Source organism: Halichoeres trimaculatus, unplaced genomic scaffold (genome assembly GCF_033239565.1).
Source record: "Halichoeres trimaculatus isolate MK-OKI-2021-1 unplaced genomic scaffold, fHalTri1.1 fHalTri1_scaffold_14, whole genome shotgun sequence".
In the NCBI taxonomy this organism is placed as follows: domain Eukaryota; kingdom Metazoa; phylum Chordata; class Actinopteri; order Labriformes; family Labridae; genus Halichoeres; species Halichoeres trimaculatus.
The window spans coordinates 22,189,357-22,210,569 of NW_027437192.1; the positions used below are offsets into that span (position 1 = coordinate 22,189,357).

Below are 21,213 nucleotides of genomic sequence, written 5' to 3' on the forward strand. Positions count from 1 at the left end.
TTAAGTACTTCTGTAAGTACAGTGCTCACTCAAACGCATAATAAATTGATTTAAAACAACACACTAAGTTGTTTAGTATATACATTTTAGTTTATAGCAAATGATAGCTGAGTTTCAGGTACAAATCGTGTTTAATAACCACATTGGTTGAGCAGGCGAAACAAAAACTGTCATTTTTCTAGTGATATCTGTTCTTCCCTGAGATTCCTCTCAACTTTTTCCGCGGGGACATTTTGAGGATTCAGCACTTTAAATTTAAGCAGGGATACTTTCAAACTCTCTCCCCAGGTTTTATGACGAACTAGAACTAAGTGTTATCTTCACGGTATTCTCTGTAAAAACACAGTTTTTAAATTTTATTTTATTTACATTTACTTAATATTAAGTTTTCTCTATGCTTATCTTTTTATTTCATTTTTAACCTTTAATATATATGTCCCATCCTTTTTTATTTCTGTGCCCTGGGAAAAGGGAAAGAGGAAAAGTGGGGGGAAAAGACCACAGCATCCTTGTCACTGCTCCGCATCCCGGAAGTACAGCATCATCTGCTCTTTCAGGAAGAAACGCAGCATCGTCAGAGCTGTGACAACAACGGGGACAGAGGCAAAACATCGGCCTGACAGGCAGAGATCCCGTCCTATTTCCAAGTGGAATTCACATGAACCGGGTACTCTTTCTATTTACAGCTAAATGAACGTCTGTGGTATTCGTGTCTTGAGTCAGCAGGTTAGCTTATCGACAAGGATAACGTTTAGCTAGCACATGACTTGACACGACATGGCCTGTACACAAGCTAATGTTAGCTGCGCAGCCGTAAATAAGATTATCCCGTGGCTCACTGAGACAGTTTAAAAGATATAGCATCTGTAATCTTCATCTTTGTCGTGAAACAATTGCCAAGGGTTGGTCGCTGTGTCTTTCAGCGCACGTACAGAGCTGTGATATGATTATAACTTTGATTAAGAGCTATAGCTGTTTTATAATGAGTCACATTTACATGCTGGTAAGCCCCATTTGCTTCACATTAAGGATAAATTCGTGTGAATACAATAATCGGGCATAGCTGCCACAGCAGACAGTGAAGATGTCAAATCGATAAAACATGCACTCAACATTTGACACACCACACAGGGGCGTGTCCCGATGGGTGGCCAAGCGACTCTTGAAAACAGATTGGTCACCACTGGTGCCACTCCACAAGGCTAAACTGTGGTTGGTTATTTTCCCCATTAGACGTGGGTCTAAAGTTGAAAACAACTAATTTGACTGTGGTGCACAGGATATTTTGCAGATAAATTATCATTTCCCTTTAACATGTTTCTTTTTGATAGTTTCCAAATTTTAACTGTGGACGTGTGTCTTTTTTGTGTCCTCTGTTCATTTGCATGATTGGTAGAAATATGCCTCAGGTGTGAGCCAACCTCATTTAGTCACTGTTAAACCAGTTGAGTCATCTAAAAAAAAATTTTTGTAAGATGAATACTCACAGAAGCTGCATAACCATAACATGGATGCGAACAATGGATGACTTTTAGTTTTGATTATTTTTGTTTCTACTAATACTTTTGACACTAAACAGAAATAAGTCAAGAAACATGAAAGTTATGATATGATATACAACAGGATTCAGTCCAAGTGTACATCCAGTGTTAAGTCTTAAAGATTTCATTTGAGCAACTATACACTCACTCTCAAACACACACATTGTAGAAACACTGCAGTCTACAATTCAAAATCACACACTCAAGAAGCTCAAAGGCCATCTCTAACATATTTCCCCAGGCTTGCTGCCAGTTGAAGACAGAGCACTTGTTGATTCACAAACCCCGGACAAAAGCTTTCTTTGTCGAGTAAGTCTTACAGAAACACTGCAAGAAATATAGCCATAAAGAAGAAATATCGCAGCTGTGACTATTTTAAGCCAAGATGGTTTTGTTTATTCAGTTCAGAATTACTATGTTGCTCCAGAGAGTGTTATAACCATTACACACAAATTTGAGTGAGAATGGGAACAGCAGATCACCCTGTAGATACTTTCTAAAACACTTTATTGAAACGTACTCTGCAAAGTTTTTATTTGTCTTATCCTCTTTTCTCTTACAGACCAATGAAGTGACCAACAGGATACAATGTCATCGTTCCAGGTGGTGGACTCTTCGCCGGGCAGCAGCGTCAGTGTCATGGAGACATCCAACTTTGCCCACGTCATCTTCCAAAATGTGGGGAAGAGTTTCCTGCCCCAGGCACCCCTGGAGTGTCGCTACACCCTGACGCCTTACATCACTCCTCACCCAAAAGACTGGGTGGGCATCTTCAAGGTACATCACGCACAGCAGCAGCTTCAAAGACATTACAAAACATGATCAATGAAGGCACTGGCCTTTACTTTTCTGAATCAAAGATTTGTTTAAAGATTTGAGCAATTACCAGCTCATTTCATTCGTGTTTGTGACATGGATTACGTGTTATGCTTTTATAAATTGGCCAAAGGTTTTCACTTGGCACATTAACACATACATCATTCCTGCACACTAATGGTTCAGCTCTTCCCTACATGCCTGAAACGTCACCACAAGCTTTGGTGTGGTTGCCCTGCATGCAGAAAGAGGAAGAGTGAACACGGTGGGCTGGTTGCAGTTGGTCTTGCTGGGGGGCAAACATTTGGTGCTCTTAATGAACCACTCTGATTCTTATTAGGACCGCTTCTCCCCCCACTCGTCCTCCTCTGACTTTCCATCAGTCTTTTCTCTGCTTCCTGCTAACCGAGCTCAGCTCTGCTCTTTTATCAAGGCCATCAAATCTCACACATAATTAACAGGAAATGTCTACTAGGAAACTTAATGTCTTGTAAAGTTAAAAAGACAAACATTTTATTGTTGTTAAAGAACTCACTTCAAATCCACCAGCTCAATTAAACAGGAATAAAGACGCTGGGTTTATGTGGAAAAAAAGTCAATTGGAAAATTTAATTGTTAATCCCACTAATGAGACGTGTTTGATGGTGGGTGCTTCATGTCAGACTGCGCGTCTTTAATGCTTTTGAAGCACAAGTCTGCTTGTTTGATATATTTATCTGTTAAAATCTTGGAAATATACTCGTCTGTGTGTTATTTACAGTTGATCATTTAACTCATGATGTTTGCCTCTTCTTGCCAGCGTCTTAATGTCTGCTCTTACCAGTAATTATTGTCCATTGGATCATAATAGGTCTCCAAATTATACCAGCATGCAAAGCTAATAGATCTTTTGTTTGCGCCTGTGTTTAACTAGGTGTCTGGGACTCTAATGTAAAAATCAACAGAAGGGTGGAGTGTTAAAAAATGATTGATTAGATTTGACGTCCTCACTGAGCACCGATAATCATCATTGATGAGTCGTTTTGTCTCCCAGAGGCAAAAACCTTTGTGCGCAGAATGACTCAGGGAGAGAGCATTCCCCCCCTTTTACCTCTCACATCAAAAGGCGTTACCTGTTTCAGAGAGAGCCAGGCTTGCAATCAGGATGACTCAGACTGCACAGACAGGAGCTGCTCGTTTGAGCTGTGCACAGACACCCCCTAGTGGCCAAATTTGCTCATGGCACAATGATTAGGGTCCTTGCATCACAAACCAGGTCCTGCATAGTAATGTAATGCTCACATGCAGTGTATACACAGTAAACATCAACAGTTTACACTTTAATCAAGCCATGCACGATTTGTTTTGCTGTCCACCATCATGAGTAATTTCCTCAGTTCATCACTTATGAATTAAACATATTTGCTTGTCTTTATTAGTCAGGTTAATGCATGATATAGTTTGTTTGAGTTGGATTTTTGACACACGCAAGCACACACATACACAACTCCCTGAAAAGCCCCGTGGAGGTTTTCAGTTGTGGCATGTTTGTTGGGTCGGCAGGGAGAAACCCGTTGTGTAAGTGTATAATTAACGTGTCATCGCGCTGTTCCCTCACACCTTGGCTGAATGATTGATAGCTGCTTTGCCTGTGATTATTTTATAACATCACTCCCGTGTTGGAATGCCACACCATACCTAACCAAATGTCAGTCACCTTCACTCTGCAATTAGCAAAATTATTTATGTCTGTTCCTTCTTAAGCAAACACACGTGAGCACACAAGCAAACCTGGCAGGAGTCCACGGCAGCCTCGCTTCACACTGAGATGCTGCTGGATGTGGAAAGAATGTTCTTGGCCTGGGTTTTCACTCTGACAATTACTATTTGTTTGGAATAGCATTATACTCAGTGTAATGGGCTGATGAGGCAAACACTGCTATTAGATGTCATGCAACGACATTATCAAACCTGAAGTTTTGACAATTGTTTGAGTAGTTGAGTTGATTTATTGTTGCTTGTTGGAGCCTCACAATGCTTTGTCGTCTATGGAGACAATCTTGTTCTTTTTTCCTCCTTTTTTTGGCCTTTAATCAGTTTAATTGATAGGCTGGATGTCATTTATGGAATATTAACTTCAAAAATGGTTTCTATGTAAACATGCTAAACATTTACTTGCATGTTGTAATTTAATCTTTAAAGGTTATGGCTCCCTTACAATTAACAAAAGCAAGTTACTCCTCCCAGCGTGTTTATGTATCCTATAATTTCCTGTACAGCAAAGTCAAGCGTAATAACATGTGATAACTAATCAGCAGCTCTACAAAAGAGGAACTTTCTCTTCTTCATCACTCTTCCTCCTTGTTTAGTTCAAGAAAGTCCAAGAGTAGCACAGGTGGTTGAGTTTTCCACAGCTGAAGCACAATTATGTAATGCCACAAACATGTATCACACATGTGAGTTGAAACAAGGTGTATGTGTGTGTGTGTGAGTGTGTGTGTGCATGAACGGCCTAAGCAGGGAGAGTGTGTGGTTGTTCCTACGACAGATTTACAACACAGGACTTGAGTTATGATGTTCACAACTCTCTTTCATCAGCTGTCACCTAACAACACATGAAATCCATAGAGTTACATCTCCCTTGCCATTTTGTGTAAAATTTTCACCTTTTCCTTCCTCGCTTTTTCTACCGTTCTGTTTTTTTTTTTTTTCATTCCCTCTTCTCATTTCTGCTCTGCATTGGGCTCCATCTCACGAGTCTGTGCATGTGTGCACACACACACACGCAAAGCCACATACACCCCATCCGTCCCACCCCATTCTCACACCTTCGCTGCCCCTCTTTAGTGTGAGCCCAAAAGAGGCAGGAACAGAGAGAAGGAAGGGGTGTTTTAGAGCAAAGAGGTGGCGTGTTTTTAAATGTTTCCTTTCTTGCCTTGAATGTTTATTTGCTCCTGCTGCTTTTTTTATCCTGTGTATTTCTGAAAATCAAACATTTACAAAGTCATCTGGCGGTGCTCTGTTTAAGAAATGTTACACGTTTTATGCTCTGATGTATTTGTTGATAGACAGTGTCCTGCTTTCACTGTCCGGTCAGGCACTATTTTCTGTTGCGGATCAACATTTTCCTTCACATCTTTAGGTGGGTTGGAGCACAGCCAGAGATTACTACACTTTCCTCTGGTCTCCTATGCCTGAAAACTACGAACCAGGAAGCAATGTGCACAGGACTGTGGTGTTTCAAGGTACACACACTCTCCCACAGACACACTCACTACGTAAACCGCTGCGCAGGCCCACAGTATTCCAAAGTTACTCCTCCATTTTACGGCACATATAAAAACCAGCACTTTTATTTAATAAGGGAACACAACCACAAACGGCCTGGGACCTGAGCACCTCTCAAACCACACACACACAAACACACACGCACTCAGGTTCAAGGCCTGCAAACTGGTTTTACTGGGCCAGGAATGGTCAGATATTACACAGTGAAAATATGAGAGCATGCTGTGGTGTGTCAGTAGTCAGTAAAACCGATCTGCCGCCGGATGTTCTGTACTTACTCCATGGGCCGAGAAAACCAGGCCTTGTGTGAATGATGTGTGTGACCTCACTGGGCAGCTTTTCACTTTTTGAAACTTTAGCAGACTTAAATAATGCCCCATCTTTGGAAATGTATTATTCTTTTGGAAACACATTAACAAAAAGGTTTTTTTTCTGTCCTTCCCTACTTTTTTTAAATCAGATCAGTTGTTGATGTTTAAAAGATATTTCAACCAAATTAAAAACTACCACATTTTATGACGCTACTTGCTTTAAATACAGCTTATGTTAAGAATATGAACACCTCAACTCTTAACTAGGGATGGGTACCCAGTCAGGTACTTTTATAGGTACCGACCGAATTCTGTTGAAAGTACCGGGTACTGATTCATGTAAAAACAAAAGGTACCATGTTTGGGTACCTAAATGCATCCTTGTGACTGTGGGGGAGTGGAAGAGTAGGTGATTTTTCATGCTGAGCATGAACGCAGCATTGCAAGGTTATATATTGCAGAAGAAATATGTTAAATTGAAAATTTTATCATCAAACAAATTGATATTTTTTACCACATAGACACAAAAAAGTACCGAAAATGGGTACCGTTGAGTACCGGTACCTATTGCCAGGTACCGAGCATCGGTACCTGGCAATAGTTTTCAGATCCGTTTCAGATGTGAAAAGTACCCATCCCTACTCTTAACCCTCTCCAGGTTATTACGTCCCGAAATCTGACGGAGAGTTCTACCAGTTCTGTTACGTCACACACTCCGGTGACATCAGAGGAGCCAGCACCCCGTTCCAGTTCAGGTGTGCCACACCTACCGAGGAGCTCCTGACTGTTACTGAGGACGACAGCAACTCAGACATACTGGTCGTCACCACCAAGACAGGGCTGCTAGAGGTGGGGAAAACCACGTCTCTTTTCCATTTTCCACCCTGTGGGTCTGTTAAACTGTGGTTTCTGACATCACTGAGTGGGAGGAAAACTAATAGTTTTACATGATAAAGCTAAAAGTTTTGTCTTTCCAGACAGTAATCTGTTCAACAGACAATGAATTTTAAACCCAGTCAAAGCAAACTCAACCAACCAGCCTCTGACTGGCTGCAGTGAGGACAGAGAAATGACAAACTAAGTGGTTTAAACACTAAAATCTTTAATGTTTCTTGAACCATTCTCACCTTCTCTCCTTTCACTCTACCTCCTTCCTAACAGCATGTGGAGGAGGCTCAGCAGGAGCGCAGGGAGCTGCTGAAGGCCATGCGAGTCCTCCAGGATGAGAAACAGCAGCTGCAGGAGGAGCAGAAACGACTGGCCAGGGAGAGGGAGCAGGAGAGGGAGACGTGCTGCCTGCTGCGGACGCACAACCAGGTCAGAGAAGGAGACGCACTGAGGAGGTAGCAATGAGGAATCTGCACACAGCATACATCAGTGGATAGAAAAAACACAGCTGGTTACGACCCAGCTCTGTCTTTTAATCCTGTTTCAAACAGGGACAAATTTATGGTGCCCTGCCAAGTCTGAGTCACAACAAGCTGCAGATACGCTACATGAGATTTCTCTTTTTAGACGGTTAGTTTTCAGTTTTAGTGAACAAAAAAGCATTGCAGCAGAAGCAGCAGCCCTCCTCTACTATGGTGGTCATCTTCATCTGATTAACCACAACAGATCTAAAAATACTTGGACAAAACACACAACTGTTATTAATTTGTGTAAAAGTGGAAAGACACAGATTATGTTAGCAGCAGAAAATCTGTGCTGCAAATTAAAAAAGGCCCTGACAAGTGGAGTTTGAGTGTGTTTGCATGTTTGAGTGTTTGTATGCATTGTGTGTTTGGGGCCTGAGTGTGTGCAAAAACAGACAGTCCCTATTTACACGTGTGGAGCCGGTTCCTCGCCACTGATCACAGGTCTGAGAACTTCAAAGACCCCAATTTATGAATAATCTCTGACCATGGAGAGTCACACAAGGAGCCACTGCTGTGTGTGTGTGTGTGTGTGTGTGTGTGTGTGTGTGTGTGTGTGTGTGCGTGTGTGTGTGCGTGTGTATGTGTGTGCGCGCCAGTCTTTCTCTCCTTCGTTTAACGACCTGACTCAGTGGGCCAGAACGGAATTGGGACGCAGTTTTCTTGGGCATCTGGCGTCAGGGACGATGCCATCGCAACCACAGAGTGAACAAACATGACGTCAAACACACAAACACACTCGCACAGGCTCATACACATATACAAACTAACTGCCCCCCCTCCTTCACTCTCACACTCACATTCAGGTTCCACACCACAGGGCCTCTCTAATATGCATTCACACATGCACAAGCGCACACACACACACACACTCACACACTCACAAACACACTCATTATGCCACCCGCTTGCAAACCCTTTTAGTCTGTGTGTGGAATGAGAGGAGGGTAGTCCACAAAACCGCCTCCCTGAAAAAAAGGAGCCCTGCCCAGCCTCAGGGACAAACACCACTCAGTCACGCGATTCAGCGGCCACTGCTTTCTCACTGTCTATTTTCTCCCCGTCTGTCTGTCTGTCCCTCCGTCCGTCCATCCTTGCTCGATTTTTGTGTCACCATTAGCTCCTGGCATCAAGATATTTTAATATTTTAGACAAAGCAAAGTGATCAACATGAGGGAAGAGGAATCAGATTAAAAAAAAAAAAAAAACATCAAAATAGAGGAAACTTCTTCATCTTCCTCTAAATATGACTCCAACCCCTCCCCCAAGCACTCATTCACTCAGCGAGGCCAGTCAGATTTTATATTTTAGTATTTTATGACTTACTCATATGATAAGCAGTAACTTGGCACACGCTCCTCAAAGAAGTCAACTCAAGGAAACTCAATGAAAGCAGAGGGGGAGGAAGCAGCAGAAGAGGGGGAACTTGCCAAGAGATCTTTGAACTTGAATCCAGTCTCTTATCGCCCCCTAGTGCTCCTCTGTGGCATGGCCTCAGAGTGAAAAAGAAGGCTGCTTTCAGTTAGTCCGCTGCTCCTTTTACGAAGGACAAAGTCGCCATAAATTACGTGGTAATACACACACACACGCACACACACTGTTATTACCGTGCTGCTTTTCATTCAACAGGCATGTCTGTGTGTAGATATACGACTTGTGTGAGTAGGTGTGTGTGTGTGTGTGTGTGTGTCTTAAGAAGAGCTTTTACAGTAGGTGTGTTAGCTCCGGCCATGCTGATGAAAATATCCCCAGTTTAACATGAAAACATAAGTACATATTTTGTGGCTGCTAATTTTACGACTACACTTTTTATAAGGTCTTTATGCACTGCTAAAGTGCTTCCCAAACGCCAGCCGTAAAATTCATACAGTAATCTGCACAGAGCTGAGCCCAGAGGGAGACGGGCCGGAGAATGCATCGCTGCATGCATGTGCACTCTGTGCTATCCGTGTGTCTCCATACGTCCTTGAATGTGTTTGCCGTGTCTCTCTGCAGCCATGAGAGTGAGCGTGCAGAAATAGAAAGGAGGGTGTGTGCTGAGGTATGTTGTTCTGTCACAAGCAATATTAGCTATGGATGATTTAATGTCCTTCACTGCTGATTAGCAGCAAGTTCAAACAAGGCATTTCCTCAGTCGCCCCACCGCATGGAGCAAACAGACCTCATATGATCTGTCAGACACTTGCCAGACTTTGGTCTCTCATGCTCCTTAAGTAATAACCACACGTATTCACCGCAAACTGCTACTGTTTGATCAGTTTGAACAGTTCAGTTAATTTTTCTCTGAATGTGTGTTTTGTGTCCATCAAAGAGCTCTCAAGACAAATGATTTACAACTGCCTTTTCGTGAGCGATGGTGAGATAAGACTCAAGTGATTCCCTGAGGACAAATTCACAAGTTACACCTGCTCTGTATGCAGGCTGTAAAGACAGGAAACAAGAAAAAAAGATCCATTGAATGAATTCAAAAAGGAAGGTGATTTATAATATTTTATACACAAATATATAAATATAGTATTTTATCAGAATAACTTTTTCCCCCAATTATCTAATTAACTTTATTGAATTATGTTTGAGAGAGAACATGGATAGCAAGAAGTCCTTGATGAATAAAGGGTTAAAAATAAAGTAGGCCCTGAAAAAACTCTGTAATAAAAGCAGAAATAAGGAGAGAGTAAGATTCTTCTGAGCAGATCTTTCCAGAGCTGTGTGTGTAAAAATGAGAGGCACAAAGTTCAGATCAGAGGAAGTTTCATACAAAATGTTCATTTTCACATTCAGATAAAGAAAATGTGCTTTATATCCAACACAACCAGTTAAACATCACCTTCTTTTATTAATAACAAGTGTTGCATCATCTCCTTGCTGTATCGTCTGTCACTCTGATCCACTTGTACCTCTCTGCCTCGCAGGAGCTGCTGCGTTCTTCACAGGGCCTGTCAGAGGAGCGGGAGGAGGTGAGGAGGAGGCTGACGGAGGCCACAGACCGGGTGCGTCAGCTGGAGGAGGACCTGCTGGGAGTCACACAGAGAGGCCTGCAAAAGGAGACGGAGCTGGACTGGTGAGTTTGAGACTGACAAAAGCGGAGACAGAAAGAGGAGAACAAAGACAGCCTGCCAGAGTTACAAGAACTTCCTGAACAGTCATTTATGCACTTGACAACATCCCATGCACAAATCACGCTAAGTAGAAAGTGACAGCCAGTTTGATAAGAGTTTAATTTAGTCACCATACTCAATTTAAAGAAAACATCTAACAAGGTTATGATACCGTCAATAAAATTTTATTTCCATCTCCTGTTTCTCAATTATGTTTTATGATTAAAGTGTCCAACCCCTCAAGCCAGAACATTGTGCAAACAGTCAGTTGGTCACAGTCAGGACACACACACTCACTCATGCTGAACTTTTCGAAAGTCCTGAAGTTGAACACAAAGTTCCAAATAATTACCTTAAAGAAGTGATAAAGTGATTTGGTTTATAGTGAAAAACTGTTTCTGTAATTTTATGTGATAGTCTGCGAGATCGTCTGAAGAAGCTCACGGCAGAGAGAGACAGCCTGGAGAGTCATCTGAAGAATGAGAAGGATGAAAGAGACCTGTACAAGGTGGGAGGAGAAGTCTTCACCCTGTGAAGTCTGCATGGATGAAAAGTTAAGGAATTCTGTTTCCTGACCTGAGAGTTTTCCTCTGTGCAGGCACACTTGCGCAGCACAGAGCTGGAAAACACTAAACTAAGTGCAGAGCTCCAGATGCTGAAGGCTGTGGAGCTGAACCGGGAGGTGACCATCGCCCAGTTTCAGGAGGAGCTTGACAGGCTCAGGGCGTGTGTCGCCCAGCGGGACAGCCTGGAGAAAGAGCTGATGGCACACAAGGCTGACAAGGTAAGAGTGGTTCGAAATGTAACTCCCAGCATCAGCCAAACTAAACTAACAGTTTTTTTAACCTGTTGTTAACCTCTGTTTGCATGAGTGACTCTTTCTCCATGTTTCTTCAGGCAGAGCTGGTCCGTGTTCGTGAGCAGCTCCGTCAGGCAGAGGAGCAGCTCCAGGCATCGCGGCAGCAGGCCTCGCTGCTGGCTTCAGAGCTCCGAGACTCAGCCAGCGCCCGCGACAACACGATGACTGAGCTGTACCGCGCCCGCTTGGAAGTCGACAAGCTCCGTGCAAGTCTGGTTGATGCTGAAAACGAGTGCAAACATATGGAGAGCCAGCTGGACCGCATGAGGAGCACCGCGCAGAAAGACGTGGTCAGTGTTGAACATCCTTGTTCAATTACTCTGACTTTCACAGAAAAGGCTTTTCTTCAGGGGATAACTGTGTGATTTCTCATCCTCTCAGGGTGTCGGGACGAATGGAGAAATGGCGCCCAGCATTATGGTGGTGTCAGAGGCTGAGGCAGAGCTGCAGAGAGAGGTGGAGGAGCTGAAGCTGCGGCTTCACATGGCTGCAGAGCACTATAAGGAGAAGTACAGAGAGTGTCAGCGTCTCCGCAGGCAGGTTGCGAAACTGAACACCACCGAGGCACAGGGGGTGAGTGAATTCAGGGTGAATTAAAACATCTGTTTAAATAAACACTCACATCTTGATAAATCTGAATGTTTTCTGTATTTTCGCAGGAGCCAAAGAGAAATGCATCAACTGAAACGACACTGGAGCCACTGACGCCGAGTCCAGACTCGCCGACAACAGGTGGGCATGCACACAGACTGATGGAAACTTCCATGGAAGTTTATGTGCAATGTGTTTTATTCTGTAAAAAATGTAACTGTGTGTTTTTGAATCTGTGAAACTCTCATCACAAACCAGCCATGTCCTGATCTGTGTCTTCTCCTAAAGGATGTATAGCTGCAGCAGTCCTCCAAGAAGCTGCTGAGATGACAATCACTCCAGAACTCAGTGACCGGGAATCTGCACACGCCGATTTGTACAACAGCACAGAGAAGGTGGAAAATCAGACAGAGGAAAAGCCAAATGAGAGGGCTGAGGCGGAGGCTGCAGGAGATTCAAACCAAGGAGAGGAGAGACAGAAAGAGGAGAACAAAGACAGCCTGCCAGAGGAGAGCCTGAGGATGACGAGCTGGGTGGAGGTGGAGAATGAAAGGACGAGCACCAAAGAGGAGCCAAACAGCGAGGTCGGAGTGGCACAGAGCGCTGCAAACGTCAGAGATGTTGTGGGGGAGCAGGTGCTGCTGGAGGCGGAGAAGGAGCAGACTCGGTCGGTGGAGGAGGAGCTGGCGATGATGGAGGAGAAGTGGAGGGAGCAGTGTGCAATCAACGAGACGCTCAAACAGCGGCTGGCTGACGAGGAGGAAAGATTCAGAGTAAGACCAACACTCACAGGGTCGCTGGGAGGATGAATTAGTCTTCATACAAAGCAGCTTCTAAACCCTCAACACACTGTAAATACAGATCATAACAGCACACACAGTGAAGTGTGTTTCAGATTAACCTGCTTTTCCCCTCACACACTCGGTCAGAGTGTTTTAAATGCACCAGTCTGTTCTGTAGTACCTCCTTTCTCTTTTTACAAGTTAATTTTCTGCTCCATTTAATTTCAAATGGAGCATCAGTGAATTCACTTTCAAACACAAAGTAAAACAGAATTTACACTCAGCTTGAGATGTCGTAACCGTGTAATTCTTCATTTTTATACAGGCTGAGCCCTATGGGTCCAAATAAATATCACCTTTAAATCACGCTAAATCAGACCTGTGAAATCCAAAGAAAACACCTCCAGAGTCATGCAAAAAATACATAAAAAGTGGTGTACAATATTTTAAAAGATTTAAAATCTAAAAGCTCCACAAAGAAAAAGCACAGGCTAATCTTCCTTTTCCCGATGCCACTTTTTGATTGATTCACACTGCAGAGATTTGCTCATAAGCTCTGACAAAACATAGAAAGATGTAACCAGCAGCACCCCCTGTATAGACTTCTGATGACCACTAACCAGCCTGGTTACTCCATGAACTCCATTTCCCACCATGTCTTGTGATATGTGTGGTATGTGTGTGCATGATTCAGCATGAGCGCTCGAGCTTTTTGAGTCAACCTGGGCCCACTACGTCTCGCGTGCAAATGTCGGCCAAAGCACCGAGCAGCATTTAATCTCTCTGAGTGAGTGAGTGTTTATCGGCGCTGTAAATAAGGCTCTCCCCTGTCTGTGATAGAGGCTCTTGTCTGAGGCGAGCGCCCCGGGCTCACAGCCGCTCTTAATGGCTCCTGAGACTGACAAGAGAGGCAGCCGCACAGCGCCATGCTTTATGGTTGTTTACATCAGCCACCCAGAGGAAGGAGCAAGGGAGGGGAGGAGACAGGGAGGCGGGGAGGGGTGCACAGAAATCCACTGTTGCAGAATCCCTTCACCTGAACTTAACCTCCTAATGCTGTATCGTAAATTAAAGAAAGAGCAGGAGAGTGAGAGGAGGAAAGGAGATGAAAGAGAATGAAGAGGGAAGAAGCAAACAGAATTTAAGAGTGCAAAAAGCAAGACAGACAGACAGACATGAAACAGAAAGAGAAACCAGCGGAGGAGGGGATTTGGACCCTTTGTAATGGGATGAAACGAGAAAGAGAAGAAGGCAACTAGCCATGTAAACTATCCCACAGGGTCAGCCCTGTTAGAAAGTAACAGATTTACTACAAACCCCCAGCCAGCCCTGACCACGCACACTATTTCTGTGGCTTTACAGTAAGCACCACACATTTGACAGCTCTCCAAGTTAAATAAAACTCAACTGAACAAATATTTTGCTCCTCACTTGCCTGTACGTCTACTGATATCTCACTTACTCGGTTAACACAAAGGACATACGACCTGAAGGCACAGCAAGGAAGAGGCAAATAGACTGAACAATTTTAAGCTGAAAACTAAACTGAAAAGTAATCAGTAATAATTTAGGTTGTTAATGTTTACTTTTTTGTTTTGTTTCATTTCTTATCATTGAAAGTGAATAAATTGCAGTAGGAATGTCCTGATACAGATCTTTTGACTTACGATCCAATCTGATCTGTTGTTTCATCTTATGTTTTCTCAATACCGATCTGATACTGATACCTTTCTCTCATTAATCCTGTACTTTGTTGGGTGATTTTATTGTAAATGACAAATCATATCTGTTGTATTAAAGTGAGCCCTGTTGTTACCTCCTCAAGGAACACTCACTCAACAAATGCTGTTTTACTATCATTGCTTTCCAAAGAGAAGTTGTCCCACACAGCGGACATGTTTGCAACAGGGTTTGATTTACAGCAGCCGTAAAGCGTGACGGTGCTAAAAACATGAAAAACTGGATCAGTCCTGATCACGTAGCAAAATCTGATGCTTTCCAATCCTTCAAAAACAGATAGATACCAATCAGTGTATCGGATCAGGACATCTCTAGCTTGCAGATCAGTGAACGGAAGCCTGGGGGTCACTTGTAAACTGACGTGTAAAAGATGTTTTCAGGATCATTTTATTGGTTGTCTTGGTGTTATTTGATGGGTTAATCTACAATAAAAATAAAACAAAACATTGTAAGCTGTTGTTTAGGTTTCATTTCACATAGTACCTCTGTCTGGCTGAGACAGTAAAGAGGCCAGACTGGTTATTAAAATGTATGTCATTTGTAGCACAGGTATATTAATTGTATGTTATGTTATGGACTTCACCTTAATGTGTTTTTGTCTTTAGGTTCAGATGGCAGAGCGAGCCAGTGAAGTGATGGAGCTGAAACGCAACCTCGCCCAGGCGCTCAGAGACAAAGAAAAACTGCAGGAGGTAAAAAAAAAAGCAGCACCATGATGAGTCTTTCTGCATACCACATTAAACGCTGGGCAATTAAAGAAACAAAGAGGATGGATCATTTTCTGTATGGAAAACCACTTGTTGCATCGTGGTCCGTGAGAAGGATATAGAACTGATGGATTTCAGTGGAGTCCATATGTGAATCCTCACTTTCAATTATCAGAGCTTCAGCATGGTGTAGAAACTCCTTCTCCTCTCCACACACTCCATTCCCCACTAATTAATACATCTATACTTGCTTCTTTCGCCCGCTGATACAGTGCCATTAGACAGTGCAAATGCCACGCGACGTGTCTGTTTCACCTTCCCAACCCTGGTTTAAATGTTAAACCTGATAGCTGCGCACTAATGAAGTCTTTAAGGGAGGAGGTCAGGGGGGGAGAAGCCACAGGAAAGAGGGAGAGGGCGAGCGCCTCCATCTGCAGAGCGGGAGCTGAGGGAGCCAGAGTCTGACACCCATTACAGTAATGAGTAGGGTACTAATGCTCGTGCTTCAGATATAATCACAAAGGGCAGAAACAGTGTAGTTGGAAACTTAACTCTAAGTTGGAAATGCTGAAGTGCCGCTGTGAAAATTTGTGTCAAAGAAACATTTCTAGGATTCTTTTTACCCATTTATTTTCATCAGTCGGCGTCTCGTCAAGTAAAAACTGTTTTGCATGTGTGCACAGCAGAGATAGACTGTATGAAGCACGGACCTCGTCTTTGTGATGTCACCCTTTGGGTTTTTTAGAGGCGTTATTGAACACAAAGATGGCTGCCCCTGTGTCAGGAATGCTAACTTCTAGCTAATCTGGGAAGCAGCAAAGTGATGAGACAATGACCATAGTCTTACTGCCCAGCAAACAAATACAAACCACTTAACTCCATGTAATGACTCTGAAAATGTATTGATCTCCACTTTAATGGAGAGACAAGTCAAACGTACATCACGCTAACAAAGGAGAGAAATGTCTCCCTCCTTCTCCAGGAGCTGCAGCGCTATGTGTGCAGGCAGAGGGAGCAGGAAGTGTGTGTTCAGGGTGCTGATATGAGGCAGCCACTGGTGCTGCGCTACCCGCTGCCGTACCCTCAGGACCCGTCTCCTCCACCTCTGGTGCCACAGAGGCCTGCTGAGCTGCAGTATGGCAATCCTTACTCCACCGACACAACAAGAGGTGAGCAAACGCAAACTTTCCTTAACTGTTCCTCAGTGTTTGCTTCACCTGCTCCCTCAGGGCAACAACAGCTATACTCTGTCTTCTAGATCGAGTGGATGCTGCCCCGTCTCCAGAGCACATGTCCCGTCCTCCACCCGAGGCCCCGTCCTGCGCACCTCCCTGTGCACCCCCGATCACACCTCCGAGCCCGAGCTCAGGTGCACCGGAGTGGAACCAAGAGGTGGTCTGCATCCAGCCCGCTCGCAGCACCACTCCCCCTGAAGGCCTGGAGCCCACGACAGATGAACCGAGAAATGTGAGCGTGTGCTGAAATGCGGCTGCTGATAAGAAGCCAGTAATAAAAGAACATTTACAGCAACCACTTTGAGTATCTGTTGGAAATGGGTTTCACACGCCTGCAATTATGTGCCAGTAAAACTTAATTTTATAACAAATACGATTTTTGATCATCCTCAGCTTCATTGCGGTCTGAATGCTTTTTCTTGAGACTTCTTGTGAATCCCCTCCACATTTTAAAACAACACATCACAATCCTTGTGTTTGCTTCAAACCCTGACTTGTCTTTACATCCACTAATCACCATCACTGCATTCTCTCTTTTCCTCTCCTTCTCAAACTGGAGGGTTTCTCCTCTGAACAATGCACACATAGGCAGCTTGGCCTTAAAGATGAAGCTCTGAACTCATTTGCATAAAGCTCTTATTAACCTCACTCTCTTAGAGCTCAAGAGACACGAGGATAACGAGCTCAGAGAATTATAATGAGAGATTTCACCCAGGGACAGACCTAAGATTAGCTGGTAACACACACTTACACACTCATCTCTCTATTGGTTCCATTAGTCAACCCCTTTGACCTTTGTTTTCCTTTTTTTTAAGAAAAATCTGTGTTGGTTGTCTAGATGAGCGTAGAGTACTGTGCGCATATAATCAGAGATCATTTTCTAACCTTTTTTGATTGTGTTTGGTGTTTCAAAGGCTGCTGACGTGGCTCAGCCACCCTGTGACCATCAGTCCAGCAGACGCAGTGATGCCAGGAGCAGCTTCTGTTTTGACTCCAGGTACTGTGACGACCCACGGATTTAAAAGATAAATGAGGATTAAAGGATTCTAAAATCAGTTTTTTTCACTCAAGACATATGACATTGGCACAAGCACAGATGTCAACATTGCTCACGATCATATCTTTTTCCCTAGCAAGTCAATCCTTGTGCTGGATACAAACAAGGTCATTGAGAGCTAAAAAACTGGAAAAAGAGTGAGTTGGAGCTGACTTCAGGCAGTAGAAGTAGTCGTTTTTATTTCAAGAGTAGCTTTGAGGCTTAATTCTCCACCCACAGAAACTAAATCTCAATATACTACATCTCTGTAACACAAGCATCTAGGAACTGAAGTCTTGTAAACTTAGAGGATTACTAGAAACATGTCATGGTGTCTTACCTCATGCTTAAGTCAAAGTTTACTCAACTGGGATATAATTTTTTTTTTTTGGTTTAATGTTTTGACTGCAGTATCTCTAAATTTGTATGAAGCTGGGTAAAGACACAGCTGCTAACACCTCTCTTTTTGTGAATACGCTTCGAGGTGTACACATCTGTTTTTGGATACCGTTGTACCTATGGTCAATTCGTACACATTCACTCCTGATAAAAATTTGAAGACCAGTTGAAAAATTGCACAAATTTAAATTTACAGCACTGTTAGATCCTAACAAGGTTCTAAGTAGAGTTTTAAAATGCCAGAAGAAGAATCGGGATTGAGACAACAAAAAAAGTTAGTGATTCATGGAAAACAAAGGTTAAACTGAAATAGTCAGTTCATCAGCAGATCTACAGTTCGAGACCACATCCTGTACGAGACAAAATCTGTGAAAAAATATGGATTCAAGGTCAACTTCTGTCAGGTATTCATACTGCTATGACCTCCTCATGGCAAAGGTAAAAAAGCTTCCTCTCTTTGAACTTTGCAAGAGAACACCAAACATGAGAGACTGCAAGGTGGAAGAAAGTTTTATTCTCTACTGAGAAAAAAATGAACCCTGACGGTCCTGATGGCTTCCAGCATTACTGGCATGACAAGGAGATCCCATTGGAGGCGTTTTCTACACTAAACAGTGGAGAGGCGCCCTTTAATGGATCAGTGGAGCCTCGCGTTGATCAGGGGAATCAAACGGCAGCTGGCTATGTGGAGATGTTGAATGCAGGGGGCCTCCTTCATGACTGAGGGCCCTGGTCTGTGTGGTAATAACTGGGTTTTTCAACAGGACAACGCTGCAGGTCACAATGGCCACCTGACAAAAGACTTCTTCCAGTGGAATAAGCTCACTCTTTGGGACCATTCTTTGTATTTTCCTGATCTAAATTGTAGGGATAGACCGTTAATTGGCCGGGCCAATAAACTGTCTATATTTGGCATTTTGGGGCATATCGGCATCTGCCTTTTTTTAATCTGAAGGCCAATTATTCTAATGTCAATGGAAAATCCCCTTGACTGGCTAACACAATTAGCATCGTGACTATCTCACTATCTATGAGCTTATTTTAACTTCCACGGACATGGAAATCACCCCTCTTATCAATACTCACAGGACTGTGTTTTTTCTGCCCTTTAAAAAACAAAAAGAAATGTTTTAAACTGCAGACATTCAGGAGCTGCTTTTTGATGCTTCTCTGCACTGTGGAAGCTCTAGATGGTCAAAACATTTAAAATCAGTCATGTAAAACTAAATAGAAAATTAATTCAAGTGCATTACATGCCTGTAAGAGGTAGCAAAAACTCAATTCTGTCCAGTTTTATTGCAGTTACATAGAAATTCTGGAAAACTTTAGCTATTTCTTTTTTAAGTTTTCATTTAACTTTATAAAACATCCTGCTAAGACTGGGAGCTGTTTAATAAACATATGCTTGAAGGCATTTGAATGCAGTTAAGTGTTGGAGTTTGTATTGTTCAAAGTCTTTACGCCAATATTTTCACCTTGACTGCAAATGAATATCAGCTTTGAATATCAGTTATCGGCCTCCTTGCCGACTAATAATCAATATCGGTATCATCCCCAAAAATGTATGAATGTGGAATTACCACTTATAGCAACGTTCCCACTAGCCTCCTGGAAATACTTGCATCAAGCATCAAGCATGCTGGAGTGTTCAACAAGAACAGTGAAGCTACTCATTACTGAGTCTTTTTTTTTTTTTAAATTTACTTGTATTTTAGGAGGTTTCCTAAATGTTCTAAATGTGTTATTATTATGGATATTACTACACAATGTTTGTAGGTCCAAGAGTTTTTGTACATGAATAAAAATTCCCCAAAGTCAACTAAATCTGAAGCATCTACCCTCTCTTTGTTTCTCCAGGAGTGATGTCCACAAGCGCTGCCCTTTGTGCGAAGTAATCTTCCCGCCCCACTTTGAGCAGCGCAGTTTCGAGCAGCACGTTGAGAGCCACTGGAAGGTCTGCCCCGTCTGCTCCGAGCAGTTCCCGCTCAACTGTCAGCAGCAGCTCTTTGAGAGACACGTCCTCACGCACTTTGACGGCAACGTGCTCAACTTTGAGCAGATTGAATGAAGGATGACGAGGAGAGGCGTTGCTTTCTGATATGGGTAAATGTGTGTCGTAGTTCATTATGACTGGGGTTTGGTTAAGTTGTCTCGTCAAAATACGATCATTAGCACTTTTTTTGCAATCTTGACACAGGTTAGGAAGAATGTAGTGAAGCTCTGAAGAGAAGAGTTTGTTGTTTCCACCAGGATTAGCTGTCACTTTAAATCACAGTAGGTCAAAGGATCATTAACACTCTGGTAAAGTGTCATGGTCCTTTACTTTTGTATTATTTTTATGCCCATTTCTCTGCCTCAATGGGGCAACGCAACACTGATAGTGCATGCTTTTACTCTGCAATCAACACAGCAAAATGAAAAGTGAAGGTGAGTAATAGCAGAAACGTAAAGCAGGTTTTAAAAGTAGTTCATGGTTAAGTCTGTGCTCAGAAAAAAATCTTTACAAGAAGTTAAATTCTCCTGAGATAAAGCAGCCAAATTTTTTATTGTCCCAGGAATTCAAAAGTTGAAAAGAGAGAAGAGACCAGAAACAGGCCGGCAGGTTTTTTAAAGTGTAAATGCAGAGTGTGATCTGAACAAGTGATGTCTTAAAGATAAGGATGAGTGTATGTTTGATCAAAGAAAGTGGTGGAGATTTTTTGACTTGAATGGGAGAAATCTCCGATTTTCTCCCAACTTAGAAACTGCTGTACGTATGAAAGTGTTTTGCAAAGAAATCAGAAGATTGAGGAAAAAAACAGCACTATGTTTTCATGTAACTGCACTAAAAAAGGCTTTATTCTGAATGTACTGTACATATGAAAATAAGTATAAGGTGATGAGCGACTTGGTGTGACCCTGCCTCCTTCCCATTGTTACTTCCCTCATGTTTTATTGATGAAAGAATGACAGTAAAACTATATTTCACTTGGATCAGCCAGCTGGATGCTGTTTTGGAGAGGATCTCTACAAGTTTCAGGCAAAAAAAAAAAATACTGCAGGACACAAAGTTTAAAAATTGTAAAAACTTGGTTGTGAAGACGTCATTGTGTGCAGGTTCATGTCATGGGTGAGTGTCAGTGGTGTCCACAGGGATCCATTACGCAGCTTTCTACTTCCTGTCATTACAGAGTGACTCCTGACAGTGTTGTATTCAGGCTTTAAAAATTGCACATGCCCAGTAACCACAAGGCAATCGTGTTTGTACGTCATGTGTCCCGTGCAGCCCTTTTCATGAGAGGAAGGTGAAGAAAGTGTGCACTGCAAAGATCTTTATGAATAAAGTCAGCTTGTCTAAATGCATTTGACTGTCATGTGTTTTATTCAGGCTTCAAGAGGAGAAATAACAGGAGTCAGTCCAAGCTGCAGAGCTTTTTACT

The 21,213-nt window shown here is 42.8% G+C and overlaps 1 protein-coding gene across 2 annotated transcripts; it reads left to right on the forward strand.

Moving 5' to 3' along the window:
• Positions 1–509: 509 nt before the first annotated feature.
• tax1bp1a (Tax1 (human T-cell leukemia virus type I) binding protein 1a) lies at positions 510–21,125 on the forward strand. 2 transcript variants are annotated; one of them, XM_074686884.1, is made up of 18 exons: positions 528–667; positions 1,783–1,850; positions 2,104–2,318; positions 5,479–5,581; positions 6,594–6,784; positions 7,097–7,252; positions 10,260–10,408; positions 10,863–10,953; positions 11,044–11,229; positions 11,343–11,594; positions 11,686–11,877; positions 11,964–12,036; positions 12,184–12,668; positions 15,023–15,109; positions 16,107–16,293; positions 16,383–16,591; positions 17,274–17,356; positions 19,652–21,125. In XM_074686884.1, the coding sequence occupies exons 3-18, from the start codon at positions 2,130–2,132 to the stop codon at positions 19,860–19,862; spliced, it is 2,844 nt and encodes a 947-aa protein (XP_074542985.1). In that variant the 5' UTR covers positions 528–667; positions 1,783–1,850; positions 2,104–2,129; the 3' UTR covers positions 19,863–21,125. The 2 variants fall into 2 exon arrangements, with proteins under 2 accessions (XP_074542984.1, XP_074542985.1); XM_074686883.1 differs by lacking the exon at positions 1,783–1,850 and having other exon boundaries at positions 510–667.
• Positions 21,126–21,213: the final 88 nt, after the last annotated feature.

Excerpts from the sequence above, each read along its gene's own strand:
- tax1bp1a (XM_074686883.1), top strand. The coding sequence starts at position 2,130 with ATGTCATCGTTCCAGGTGGTGGACTCTTCGCCGGGCAGCAGCGTCAGT. Across the intron at positions 5,582-6,593 it reads CAGGACTGTGGTGTTTCAAG|GTTATTACGTCCCGAAATCT; the intron begins GTACACACACTC and ends AACCCTCTCCAG. Across the intron at positions 16,592-17,273 it reads CGACAGATGAACCGAGAAAT|GCTGCTGACGTGGCTCAGCC; the intron begins GTGAGCGTGTGC and ends GGTGTTTCAAAG.